Source organism: Suillus discolor (genome assembly GCF_016758755.1).
Source record: "Suillus discolor strain FC423 chromosome Unknown F5147scaffold_41, whole genome shotgun sequence".
Classification (NCBI taxonomy): Eukaryota; Fungi; Basidiomycota; class Agaricomycetes; order Boletales; family Suillaceae; genus Suillus; species Suillus discolor.
Window position 1 is genome coordinate 233213 of NW_024541288.1, and position 14003 is coordinate 247215.

At 48.4% G+C, this 14003-nt stretch overlaps 3 protein-coding genes across 3 annotated transcripts; all 3 read right to left on the minus strand.

Annotated features, from left to right (window-relative positions):
* Positions 1 to 554: 554 nt before the first annotated feature.
* F5147DRAFT_654471 (uncharacterized protein) lies at positions 555 to 7388 on the minus strand (the record flags this gene model as incomplete). The annotated part of the gene is given in 23 exon segments (XM_041433869.1): positions 555 to 610; positions 657 to 709; positions 971 to 1680; positions 1737 to 1856; positions 1928 to 2670; positions 2697 to 3119; positions 3270 to 3406; positions 3585 to 3641; positions 3725 to 3780; positions 3973 to 4038; positions 4089 to 4174; positions 4199 to 4545; positions 4595 to 5223; positions 5261 to 5319; positions 5373 to 5544; positions 5594 to 5749; positions 5856 to 5920; positions 5940 to 6375; positions 6446 to 6539; positions 6560 to 6588; positions 6740 to 6913; positions 6989 to 7261; positions 7323 to 7388. 23 exon segments carry the CDS (start codon positions 7386 to 7388, stop codon positions 555 to 557), a joined length of 5007 nt encoding a protein of 1668 aa, XP_041290893.1.
* Positions 7389 to 8885: 1497 nt separating this feature from the next.
* Positions 8886 to 10147, minus strand: F5147DRAFT_775652 (uncharacterized protein; the record flags this gene model as incomplete). The annotated part of the gene is made up of 11 exons (XM_041441750.1): positions 8886 to 8948; positions 9001 to 9067; positions 9117 to 9208; positions 9261 to 9363; positions 9411 to 9421; positions 9474 to 9520; positions 9571 to 9663; positions 9726 to 9766; positions 9817 to 9957; positions 10023 to 10051; positions 10118 to 10147. 11 exons carry the CDS (start codon positions 10145 to 10147, stop codon positions 8886 to 8888), a joined length of 717 nt encoding a protein of 238 aa, XP_041290894.1.
* Positions 10148 to 10505: 358 nt separating this feature from the next.
* Positions 10506 to 13996, minus strand: F5147DRAFT_746575 (histone transcription regulator 1; the record flags this gene model as incomplete). The annotated part of the gene is made up of 17 exons (XM_041439862.1): positions 10506 to 10585; positions 10636 to 10724; positions 10777 to 11288; positions 11319 to 11617; positions 11666 to 12039; positions 12162 to 12204; positions 12230 to 12368; positions 12457 to 12508; positions 12558 to 12574; positions 12673 to 12738; positions 12788 to 12954; positions 13005 to 13041; positions 13079 to 13173; positions 13322 to 13414; positions 13466 to 13551; positions 13620 to 13905; positions 13960 to 13996. The coding sequence occupies 17 exons, from the start codon at positions 13994 to 13996 to the stop codon at positions 10506 to 10508; spliced, it is 2472 nt and encodes an 823-aa protein (XP_041290895.1).
* Between the last annotated feature and the right edge of the window lie 7 nt (positions 13997 to 14003).

The following is a 14003-nucleotide window of genomic DNA, read 5'->3' on the forward strand; positions in this document are numbered from 1 at the left end:
TGACATCGTACGATTTGTTACACACATGGCGTTTCAGGGCAGGACAGGACGGGGATGAGCATGAGGTGTTCAAGTATATTGGTGTGAGACGTATGATCATCTTTCGCAAACTGAGCCCAAGAGTATGGGCAGTCCCTGAAATCAGGAGGACGGGGGCCTACAGGACTTGTAGTCTAGGTGTGACAGGCTTCTCGGCGGGCTGAGGACGTGGCGTGGGTGGGCTTGCAGCTACCATAATGTGATCCTCCCGCGATGAAGCAGCTCGCTTCTAGGAGATTAGGGGCAATCCATATAAATAGACCTGACGAATTTCGACAAAGCAACTGGTGCAGCATGGTTTTTTGTTACTAATGCGGCGTTAGGTCGAAAACGAATATCGACTCCGAAGGTCTTGTTTCCATCTCCTGAGAACGCCTGAGATATTAGATATGGATATGGCCAGGGCCAATATCACATCGTAGTTTAGACAAGTGTTCGGACTTGCACATGTGCACTTCGGCTTTCACCAGCGAAATATATCGGTAACACTATGCCGCAAGCCAAGTCCGAGTAAATCAATTGAATTCAGTCAAGTTTGCAATGGAATTTCCCATGCGACGTTGAACAAGTGCTGAGATGAATTAATGACACGCAGCTTTGACAAGTATTATACTCACCTATGATACTGCTTAGCGGTGCGCAATGAATGTACGCCACTTGGATAGGAAAACTTGTAATGATTCAAGAATTCTAAAATACAATGTGATTTGTGGTTTGTGTTTAAAGTCATTGGCATGCATGTCGAAAGCAAGACAGGTGTTACGCTTTAGGAGAATAGCGACTCCTTAGATATCAAGGCGGAAAAGACAGTATAGTAATGTGGGAGCGGTGCAGACTGGGCACGCAGACCTAGCCATTATAGTATCAATGATACACCTTGGGTAAACGCATTTCAATACGTTGAAAGCAGACAAACAACCGAATTACAAACCTGTTACAAAAGATATGGCCGCACATCGTCGCAGTCGGATCATCGCAAGGATCTCGAAGACAAATTCTGCAGTAGAGGGGAGATTGGCCGTTCGTGGCGGCAGAGGGCACCTCAGCATGATCATTTTGATCTGGCAGAGACTCCAACGAAGTGACCACTGAGGGTAAACGGACACAACTAGACGCTGCTGAGGAAGGTTGGGACGGAGCGCTTGTTGCAACCAGATATGCACGGTTCTCTCTAACGTACTCGGGTATGGAGTTCGCAGATACGAAGACAATGGAATGGTCAGAAAGAGGGCTTGATGGAGTCGAGGAGCGATCGGCATCGGAGAAATAACCAGTGGAACCTTCAGAAGTCATCGGAGAGTGTAGAGGACGGTTTTCGGAATGCAAGTGATCATCCTGAGTAATTCTACGCGACCCCCAGCTACCATGCTCAGATGGGGTCGGAGAAGGAACAAGGTTGCGAACGAAAGGCTCGCCTGACTCAGTGAGAGGCTGCAGCTCAGAGATGCGAACATGGGGAGAGTGGACTTGCACGGGTACAAGTATGCTATTTGCAGGGGATTCTGTCGAGAGTGATGAGGACGTGAAATCAGGTTCCAATCCAGGAACGAGGGGGTCACGCTCTAGAGGGTTATCGACCTGCTCGTGGCTCATGTCTATGTCGAGAACTGTCGGGTGGTCGTTGGGTGTCTCGGGAGGGGACTGACAAAAACATCTCAGAGATCGTATACCAAGACCCAAAACTAAACTAAACAAACCATATTGTGATCTTGGGTTTCCGGATAAGTCAACTCAAGAGAAAAGTCAGGTTGGCTTGAACCCATGCGTTCATAAACTGCTGAATCTTGTACGATGGCGTGAGCATCGAGTGCAGAATGCTATGCGACCAAAGAAGACACGGAGAATGCATTAGCATTAGTCTCGAAAGAATTGGGATCACGAATCTTACTTGCTCTAGCACATTCGGATGGCAAGGAATGGTGTCGCATTCCATGGATGCAAAACCCGATTGGGGGTTGATAACGTTAGATTCCTCCGTTAATTTCATAGCAACATCAGAAGGACACATTGGATCATCAAGACTGTGGTGCTCGTGATGTAAGGGTAATGGTGTCTGGGCGGAAGTCGAGTGCTTTGTGCACAATTCGCTTTCCAATTCTACCAAGGATTGTTGATCCTGCAAGTACATGCCCTGCACTGGAACGCTACAATCAACTGATAGATCGGTAGCTCCTTGGGATTCCAGGGTCATGACCAAATCACAGGACCCAACCAAAGAGTCCTCGACTACCTTAGGTTCGATAGCCCCAAGTGGATCCGTAGGCAACGTGTTTTCTTCGGGCTCGCTAGTCACAACACGATCAGGAACTTTCTCATTCACCGATACTGTCGAGGTGTTGGTGCGCTTGCAAATATTGCAATTGCAAGGCCTTTCAGCTCTCTCGCAGATTGTGCAAGCACATGAATCAACTCTATGCTGCGACTCGTGGGCCTCCAGAGCTACGATCGTTGCGACAGGTTTTCCACAGGTTCCACATGCGAAATTCGCCACCGGGTTGGGTGCAGCGACCTCCACCTTTGGTGACTGCGTCATCAAGACATCCTTATCATCAGGATGTTCTGGGGTGGGTTTCTGCGTGAATGAAGCACCGAATATGGATACACTAGGCTGCTCTACAGGAGCAGTCGCAGCTTGGGAGTATAGTGTCGATAGATACGAAGGTGCATAAACAGTGTGTGGGTGGGATCCATGCTTCGCATTCTGATGCTGGATACGGGCCCCATCGGACGTAAATTCTTTATCGCAGTATCTGCATTCGTATCCAGAATGCTTAGCCTCATTGTGTTGATCCAGGGATTCTTGGGAGCTAAATTGTCGATCGCAAATGCCGCAAGGGAAGCAATGCTTCGTTCTATTATGTTGATCCAAGGCGTCTTCAGAGCTGAATTGTCGATCGCAAATGCCGCAAGGGAAGCAATGCTTCGTTCTATTGTGTTGATCCAAGGCTTCTTCAGAGCTGAATTGTCGATCGCAAATGCCGCAAGAGAAGCAATGCTTTGTTCTCTCATGCTGGTCTCTTCCGTCTGAAGTCTTGAACACACGGTCGCAGTGAGTGCACTCAAACCCGTGCTTCGACTCGCTGTGCTAGATGAGCGGTTGAGAATCAGACGCTGAGATAGACTCGGATGCAAAGCGCTTCGCACCATACGGAGAGCATTGTTGTCGACAAAAGAACGGTTACAACGATTGCACACAGGCATGGTGGTAGCAGCAGATTAGGAGGATGAACCGTCGACACTGTTGAAATTCCTGTCACACCACCACCAGGCCTGAAGATGCTGCAGTTGCCGACGGAGGGAAAGATGGGTATACGCGAGACAGTTCTCTCGGACAATGGGAGAGAGAAGTGTCACAACTTTCGAATTGCTGTCAGTCCGTATCGCGCTAGTATCAACTGTTGTTATAATCGGCGCACTCGGCTCTGGCCGAGTGCTTGCGGCTGCGCCACGTCTGAGCGTGACGTATGCTCGTGACTCGGTCTCCTAACCGTTGGTGGCAATGCGGACTTTGCTTCAGACTTCAGTCTTTGCTGCCCTGAACTCACTCTTCAAGTGCCCACACGCAATACGAGTTGATGTTTGAGGCTGATATGAGTGCAACACTGCAGAGGGTACCGGCAGTTGCCACAGGTAGTCACGCAATGTCACGTTGGAAATTGCGAGACAGATTTTATAGAATGACTACCAGCGTCGAAATCGGTACTCCACGACAATGCACGACAGACAGGCAAGACCCGAATACTACATAGATCGACTATTCATCATCAGTCACTCTCAGTCATGGCAGGTCATGGTGGTGTCGATGCGGAACAAACAGTAAAGTAAAACCGCATTCCTACACACGGGACATCGCGAGTCTCGTATCACCGCATCTGTGATGCACCTACGAATTCCTGTTAGTCCAAGTCCAAGTCCGGCATCGATTGTACTCACGCGTTGCAGAACAGGTGTCCACAAGTCGTTGTCGTCAGATCCTCGCATGTCTCCCGTCGACAAATCCTGCAATGATAGGGAGAGAGAGAACTTGCGCCATTCGTTAAATGATTGACCCCATTCCTTCCCGCAACTCGTCCCGGTTTGAGTGGTGCAAAACGAGGAAGTTTGCTGGCACCTGTGCTCATTGTCAACTCTAAATCTATGAAGAAACAGCGTCACTGACCTGATTTCTTTTGTACGCCGTATTTTCGCCTGCCTTGAAGCACAGGAGGATCGAAGGAGGAATCGGTCGAGTCAGATGATTGGTTTTCCCACAACGGCTCCGACATAATACTATCCTCAAATCGTACTTCACGGCGTCGCTCGCGAGAGGCTGTGGTGAGGCTGATCGAAGTCAAACTGGGGGACGTCATGGCCGGGCTATGAAGATGATTCACAGTCGAAGGTGCTTGTCCTGGATGAGTCACAGCAAGATATGCACGAGCTTCCCGCAAGTAGTCGGGGGTCACATTCGCAGAAATATCCATGCCTGCAGACTCGGGTGAAATGGAGCTTGGCGTCGCCAAAATACTGCAACAAGATTGAGATTCGGAAATAACATTTCATTTGGTCATCATACCTGGCTGTCTGAGAACCCCCGTTAGGCACAGGTACTTGCAAGCGAAGCATAGGCACACCAAGGCCCACCGGTCGATGACTTGGTGAGTCATCCGATTTGTCTGACATCCTCGACGCATCCTCGCCACTTAATGTGGACCACCCAGAGCTCGACATCGGCGATGCGCCGTTCTCGGGAAGTTTTATCACCGGAGAGTTTGTCTCAGGTGACCTTGCAGAAGCAGTAGATTCTTGATCGCTGTGACTGGCGCCATTCAGTTCCTGAGAAGGAAAGAGTGCTGGAGGGTCCGGGCGCGGACTGAAGGGGCTACGGAAGTCTGTGCTTGATATCAATGGTGTACCAACTGCAGGTACATTGGAAAGCGGCGAGTGCTCAAAGTCTGGGGATTCGGAATGATCCATGGTATGCCCAGTCTCCAGCTGTGAGACTTTGATGCCACAGATCGGAGGCGGCGAAAGCGTCCTGGAGGACGACCGCGATCCCACACTAGAACGTGTTAGAACCCTCTGGGACAGGGGGCTGGAGTATCCACTGGCACTCGGAGGCAAGGGGACGGACGGGGCATAGGGGAGGATCATGATCAACAGAAAAACCCCATGTCGAGTTCGACTCGATTGGGAGAAAAGGGACTAAAAAAGTGTTTTTCGGAGTGAACTATTCCGTCACCATTATCCAAAGCATCGGGGTCGAAATCTTGCCTTGTTGCAGGCTCGCCACTGCGTGGCCTGTGCACGACAAACAGATGCTATGGAACACATTTGAGCATTACTCGACGAACCAGAAAGAAAACCAACGTGTTGATAGGCATCCGCATCTGCGAATCTCAGTTCACAGTCCATGCACTTGGGGTGTGCTACGAAGTGTCGGATGTGATTCTGCAACGACTCGGAGCACTCAAACTGCCACTGGCATAGGTGGCAATATGCCTCTGGATGTTCTGTTGCGCCGTGCTGCACGGCGGTATGAGTCGAGGCATCAATGATAACGGGACTCACCCACCATAGCAAATTCAGCTTGATCGCTGAATCCGACTTGACATTTGTCGCACACGGGATGGTTGCGAGATGTCAAGTAGTGCATAGAAAGCTCTCCAGGATCAAATAATGCCCCATCACACAGGTGACAGGGTATCTGAGGGTGAATCGTTTCTGTGTGCTGAAGGCAACATGAATGAAAGATCTTGACAGATATATCACGAAAAGAGGGGACAATACATTATGGTATTCGCCTTCATCTTGGAAACCCAAGTCACATCTCGTACAGGACGGATGTATGACATCTGGGGACTCTCTGTGGTGCTGACGTAGGCCTTCTTCATCGGCGTACCTAGTTTGGCAGACTTCACAACGATAGGGAGCAGCGTGATCCGCGAGGTGCTCGTTTAAAAGGTCTATGTTTGCGAAGATGCCCTCATGACAAATGGGGCACGAGTGCGCTGAAGCGATGTGCTCCCTGAGAACTTCCTCCTCCGGACAAATAAATTCGCACATTCCGCAGGTGAAAGAGTGTTTCGCGACCGTGTGGTCATACAATGCTGACGGAAGCTTGAACACATCGTTGCACAAAAGACAGTGAAAAGAGTGTTTCACGGCCGTGTGGTCATCCAACGCTGACTGAAGCTTGAACACATCGTTGCACAAAAGACAGTGAAAAGAGTGTTTCGCGGCCGTGTGGTCATCCAATGCCAACTGAAGCTTGAAGACATTGTTACACAAAAGACAACGATAGGAAGCTGGTGGAGAAACAGGGCGGGGCGGCTCTGGGTGGGATGTTTGGCGATGCTGGAAATACAGGTTTGAGAGTGAGAGACCACAACAAAGCGCAATCAAGAAAACATGCCGTTGCATATACTGCGTCGTTTTTGAACCCAAGATCACACTCGACACATTTCGGGTGGGCATCTTTTGAAGACTGCAAGTAGTGGCGCTGAAGCCCTTCTTCGGAGCTAAACGCCACATTGCATACCCCGCAGTTGCTGAGCGCGGGTGTATGCACTGCGGCGACATGATCATCAAGAACATGTTGAGACGGGCATTTGTGCCCACAAATAGCACAAACAGGCCCGGAGGGGTGGGTAGTTTCACTGTGGGCAGTAAGTTTAGACATCTTTGAGAACGTGCGGTGGCATGAAAGACAAGGATACACTTTCTTGGCCGATGTTTCGAGGGGATGGGCGACGCGAATATGACCATACAGTTCGTCTGCGGAGGTAAATGTCTGCTTGCACATGGAACATCCCAAACAAACGCTGGGTTGTGCTTTGGGCACAGGATGGCTGATCGACTGGTGTTCTTCAAGAGCGCCAGACGAGGAGAAGCTCTGATAACAAGATGGACATGGGTTTTTAGGTGCATGATCTACGCTCATGTGGTGCTGGAGCGCTTCGGGACTGACAAAGTCCATGCCACAGGGGCCACAGGGGAACGTGACCGGGATTGTGGCTTTGGCTTTACTGGCAGCTGCAGGAGGGTCTTTAGGTCCTGCGTTATGATCCACCCTGACGTGCGTGCTGAGCTCTGTGGTTGTCATAAATGTCAGAGAACATCCCGCTTTGCATTTGTAATGCCTCTTAGATGCGAGATGTTGAATTAGCGCAGCATTATTCTTGAGGTCCTTCTGGCAGAATTTACAACTTATTCCCGCTACTACATGCTTCATTTTGATGTGCTTGATGCAAGCGAAGACGATCAGTACATCAATCAAATTATCCGAAGCGAATTCTACTCACCGTTTCCAATTCAGTTAAGGAGGTTGCCTGGGTACCAGGCGACGGGCATAATGGACAAGATGGCATAGTGCTGAAATAAAGAGGGTTGAATGGAAATTGTGCGGAGTCTGCCATCCCACCACGTCTTATACATAGAAACGTTTGCGTGCACACGACTTTGGCACATGTTAGCGGCGAAGGCGGACCCTTCTGGAAGCGTGGGTCAAACTACGAAGCATGCCTGTTTGGCGTGACTTCGAATCCATAGGTTCAAAGTAGAAGCCCTCTTTCAGCGAAGTTCATGCTAGCAGTGTTTAACAACAGGCAAGCTTGCTCTAACACTTCAAGTTCGTCGTGTGTGCACACTAATCAGTAATCATCTACAAAAGTGAGATGGTTTCAAAGAACAGAAAAGAACGATCAATGGAGATCACCTGAGGCTGCCATGCGGAAACAACGTGCTACGTATGAAGTAGAAAGTGGTCCAACCAGCTCACTGTGATTACGATGTTACTTTGGAGCAATGTATTCCAAAATGAAGTCCAGAATCGTGTCGAGACTTAATGTGACAACGATGCAGTAGAAAACACAACTTAGCCTAGGCGTGCAGATCAATATTGGAGATTATCGAGGCATCGATCATCGATCATCCAGGGTGCCAGGGCCCAAGGAATAAAATGGAAGAACGTTCTTTGCAACCAATTCGTGAACTTAAGTGTGGCATTGACAGATTAGTATATGCGTGAGCCCCATTAATTGTTGACATGCCTGTTTGACTGCCTCGACCGCAAGAGACGTAGACACAAGAACTGCCATCAATAGCACACCAAGTTATATGGCTGCCTTGAAACGTCTTTTGGCTACATGTTAATCGACACCGGGCTCTTTCGCACTTCTTTCACAACAGTCATGTTCACCCTACCGACACACCTGTATGAAGCGGTGCAGCCTTGGACGAGCGCAAGTCATGTCCGACATCCGAGCGCACGTCCGCACAGAAGCGGTTGAGCAACGTACCGGCCTCAAATGATCACGTCTGGGATATGTCATGCGCTCGCATCCAGCTTAAGTTGGAATCACTAGTCTGGAAATAAGTACTGAGAACATGCGAATTTGTGAGCTGAACGACCAACCCTTGACGATCACACTAACATTCAACCCTGATCCACGGAAGATCCAGCTTGTGACATCAATAGCCCATATGACTGCTTGTAGATAGGCTGTGAGCGAAATACTGTGGTTTTCGGAACGAACCCTCTTGTCGCAGTAAAACATGTCTATGAGAACTAGGTGCGTCTTGTCAGAGAGTCTTCAACAAGCACCTGACGATAGCTGATATGATGTGCCAGGCACAGTGTATCACAAGAGCGATCGTTCTCGAGTGATCCCTTGAGACGAACTGTTTGCTCCATTGTCAGTACGTGAGTGTCGTCGTAACGGGGTTCAGAGGCTGACAATTTGAAGCGACACTGAATGGCGGTTGATAGGATGAGAGACTGAATATGCTGTGGAATTTTGCTGGCCAAGACTTCGATGACATCATTATCACTTCCATATACAAACCAAACAAGAAAGCTGTGATTATCAGTTGAGGAATGCATCGTACAAGGCTCTCCACATCTTATTGCCGTCGGTCTCGATTACATCCTGCAAAGCAATGGTCAGTCGTCACACAAATTCTTATGACAGTGTTTCTCACTCCATGGCAAGGAATGATTCGATCGAAATCCCAATTAGCAACTGTCGTTGCATCGCGGCGCATAGCTCTGCGTACGCGGTTAGTGTCAAGGTAGGAACGACGAACGATATACAAACTCAGCGTCAACCGTTGTGTTATTGATGATGGCCCTGTGGAACCACGAGTCCGGCTTGAGATTCATATGGGGCGAACAGGATGATTTTGAATACTGATTGAGATGTTAACACAATACATATGAACAGCAAAGGAAGGTACTCGACTTGTTCATTAGCTGGTAGATTTAGAAGTAAGTCTGCTTCGATAAGTGACTTTGATGGCATATGCAAAAAAGCCACGTCTTTATTTCTAAAACCTGAAAAATAGCTGCAAAGCATTAAGTTGGCAGTCCTAGTGAACAGACCAGCACGTACCAATGTTTAATCTGTATGTATGATATATCACTTTGTGCTCCAATAGAGATAATTATGCCTTACCTCGTCCTCAAAACCATAGTTTCTGCTGGGAAGGTCACGACCCCACACTGAAATTTAACTTCAATGACTAAAGAAAAAAGAAACGGCAATGACATACAACCATCAAATTGGAGGTCCTTGTCGCTCATATTCTTGATGGCACCTTCAACGCCAATTAACTTCGCGTTGGGGTAAGCCCTTTTAAACTCTCCTGTTGTAATTGGTCAGACAGAACCTTGATGACGTCAGTAATTCTGCAGAGAATGAACGAACCAAGAAAGATGTGGTGAACAGCATCAGCACCTATGATGTATCTTGGAGATTTAAATATAATACAGCATGAACAAGACTGAATGATGCTCACTTGACTTCACCGAGTTCATCTATCTTATTACGCGTATCTTGTGTCAGTGGTGTCGATGCAAGTACCCAAACGCCTCCCTGTCGCAATTTGATAGCAGTGGACCGCCCTCCCATCTGGATTATTCCAAATCGCGCAAAAGGTCTATTGAGTCAACATGAGATACTAGCAGGGGTTGGCAGAATGATCATACGGATTCGAGCCCCTACCTGGAGAAGATCCAGACATCTTTTGCGACCTACAGAGTAATTCGATGAGAACATTATCTGCGCATAGGTGAGATTCCAACAACTGAAGTACTGACCTCTCGAATGATAACATCGGATTTGCTCATGATTGTGCAGGTTCAAAGTGATGTCACAACACTCGATGATTTCAGGGCAGCCTGGCACGCCCCACTCCTCGTGGGAAATTCCGGAATGACATCACTGCTACAGTACACGAAACACTCCTTCGCGGTACAGTTGTTTTGAACTTTAGAACGTTTGTTGCATCTCCTACTAAGATCTAGAGCGGACGAGTCGGGAACTGCATATTGCGAATCGCAGAGCCAAAGATCCCCATGACATAAATACTGCATATTCTCTAGTGAAGCGTCCAGCTACAATGAATATGTTAATTAAACAAACAGTCCGTCCAGTGGCAAAGTTGAATCACAATCAAAGCCAAAAGCCAAAGTTTTAGAAGCATCGTCATAGCTGATCATCGCTCGACGCCTTCTTGAGAGTGTCTTGCCAGTCCAATGCTAATTTGGTAAGGGTCTTGCTCCGAGCTGTACAGAAGTTCAGTAATCTGAGGGATGGTCGAGACGAAACGACTGACCAAAAACCGACAATACTTCGCGCAAAAGATCGCGCTTAGCCATGCCTGCCACAACAGGGGTCCAAGAGTCGTCCCTTCCACCAGGTCGCCTAGATAGACAGTGAGCGATTCATCTCAAAGCTTGCAAGATATGCAATCTACCAAAATATGGGGCCGAAAAGCTCCTTGATGAGCTCCTCTGCCTTCGCTCTGAAGCCCTCATCCGCTAGTTTTCTTGCATAAATCAGAAGTGCTTGCTTATATTCAAGTGCACTATCGAGGGCTTTGGCCGCGTGCAACTTGCTCTCCAGATGACCGAGTGTGAGCGCCGTATTCCACCATGTGGGGCGCTCTTTGTGAGGCGCCGAGATATTCGTGCTGCCGATTGCACCCTCAATGGAGGCTACAACGTCTTTGTCTTTGTTCGCTCGTTGACGACCTTGCCATACATCAGAGCCCTCTGCCCACCAACGCTCACTTAGTTTTGTCCAGGAGAAAAGTTGGGCATCGTAAGTATACGCGATACCGGAAGAGCAATGAATCATTGGTGCGCCATTATGTCGAACAGTGGCAGACAATATCGTGCAATTCGGCGAAGAGGAGAGGAGGGGTGCAACGGATGTAGGTGGAAAGAAGGATGCAACATTCTTCACATTTCTAAAACAGAGTAAGCACTATGAAATAGAGGAAGTCATGCAACTTACATCGAGGTTAGCTGACCAGAAGCTGTGAGTATCATTAATGCCAACTTGCAGCCGTGCATCATCGCGCAAGGTGACCCAAAGCTTAAAGTCGCCATCAATCTGCCAGACATCATTAAGACAGTGATGAGACTTCTGTTTTACCACAAACCTGCGACCTGTGTGTGAATACACGTTGACAGAACCGTCTTGCGAAGCAGCCGCACAAAATATTGTGGACGCGGTCAACGCAAGCACAGGAGATGGTAAATAGTCCAGCCATAATGTTTGCTTTCCATCAGCAAACGTGACTTCCGTGGCCCCTGCAAGGAACATCAGCTAGACCGGAACGAGTCGAAGGTCTTATGAACCATCTCCTTCTAAATTTCGGGCCTCAAAGACAAAGTCGCTTCCCTCCACATTGGCACTCAAGAATGTCAACAGCGGAGGGACAGGTAGCAGATTTGCACCCTCAAATAGATACGGGCGGGTCGAGACTAAACTAGTCAATGTGATTTCTCGCACTGCGACTGTTTCCCTTGGTCGATCGCCACCAAGGGTACGGGGCTTAGACGGCCGATCCTCGGGTGTATCGAGGACCGACACTTTCCGTTTGCCCTTGTTTGCACTTGACATACTCGTGTTGAGTGCATCAATGGGAACATTCATATCCATTGGTCCTCCCATCTCAATATCAGCGTTGTAAGTTCGTGGGCTTGGCACAGGGTGACATAGAGTGTGATGCCTGCCGTGATCGGGGAATCTCTGGCACTTGGAATGCACGCGATCTGAGGCCTGCTGAAGGCGGTAGCACAGAAGTTGATACTAGGGCTGAGCGTGATGTCGATGCAGAAGGCACAGACTGACATAAGTACGGGTTGTACCCTCTTCTTATTGCTCTTCTTTGCAACTGAGCTTGTTGATGTGCTCAGCACCATTAATCCCATTCGATGCACCAAAACCAGATTGCGATTGCGACTGGGCACGGTTTGGGGAAGGCGGTGGCGTGATCCTCGATGCTGAAGCAGCATTTGTACTGTGGGTGCCGTGCGAGAATCCTTCTGGAGTTGGTGGCTGGTACAAAGCCAAACTTGTGTAAATATTGCTCTTGAGCAGAATGAGGAGCAATGCCTTCCAATTCTTCAGGGTCAAAATGGAAAACGGCTATCGTTCCGTCCGAGGATGCAGCATAGAGAGTCAGACCATCCCAGGACCTTCACAAAAGATTAGTCAGATTCTTGACAAAAGTCAAGAGACGCTTACCAGCTGAGATCCATGATCTGTCGTTCAAAAACTTCACGCGCGACAATGAGAGGTCAGTGCAGATTTTGTCTGCCAGATGGATATCGGATCTGTCATCCGTGCCAAGAGCAACTACAGAGCATATGTTGGATGTAGCTATAGGTGACGTGGGATTTCGGAGAAAAATATGAGGATGGTAGGCCTATAACGTGCATGAGAATGGTAACACTTTCAACATGATCAGCACATACCGCAACCTTCACTGTATTCTCATGGCCAACCAGACTGATCTCAGAAGTCCATGTGCCACGAGTTATGACTGCTGCAATGAAAACGAAGCCTTTGTTGTTCGTTGCATTCGAAGCAGTGATGTGAGCACCATCAGGCGACCAGCTGCAAAACTCTGTAAGAAAACGATCTAATAAATGTGACCGGTGGCACTTGCCTAAGACAGGCGGAAAAAGGTACTGCCAGGAGAGTCCTCGAAGGGTTTTCTGATTTCTGCCTCGAGTTGCCAATCGGTCAGTTCTCCAAATTTTCACAGACTTGTCGGACTGAGTGGCCATAAATTCGCCCACAGGATCCCAACAAACGCCTTTGACAAATCCTTGGTGTTGATCCAGCTTTCTAAGACGTTCTGAAAGTAGTGTAAGTAATGAACCTCTTGCGCTGAACTACTGAAGCTAAAAAGAAATGCTCGAAGACATTTGGAAGCACCAGTTACTGAAGTGTGGAATAAACCGACAGCTGTGGACAGTGCAAGCAAGAGTACAAATCCAACTCACCCAGGGTATATCCACACCAGACTAAAACGACGGAATCAAGGCCAACTGAGGCGAGGTAACGATCCTCCGGTGCCCATGCTAGGTCGGTAACGTCTGGCAATTGTTCAGTGCAAATAGAAATATAATTGAGTAAACCCGATTCACCGCTTTCGTGGCCTGGAAGTCGTTTCATTGGCTTCCATCCTTCTACATTGACTTCGTTGGAACCAAAGACCTTGCCCCTACCCGACCTATATTTGAAGGAGAGAAGCGCAGATGGATATTTCAGAAGCACATCCAAATCATATACCAAACTCACGGATCAAGGTCCCATATCATCACAATCTCGTCGTCGCTACCACTTGCAAGCCACCTCCCAGAATGTGCCCACCTAATCGTCAAAACGGGACCTGTATGCATACTCAGCGTGCACAAAGACTTTGGTGGTCGATTGCTCGTTTCGGATGCATGGTTGAGAATGGGTTTCGTGCTCCAAATACGAATTTTGGCATCTAATCCTCCTGTGGCTATGCGCGAACCATCAGGATGAACATGAACGGAAAATATGGAAAGACGCTTCGTGTCGTGGTCGGTTTTAGAACTATCTGTATGGCAGAAGATGGTTAAGAAGCAACTATTCCTCACGCTTCAACACTCACCCTTGTGCATAACCCAGGCAGGTTTTGTGAACTTCATTGCTGCA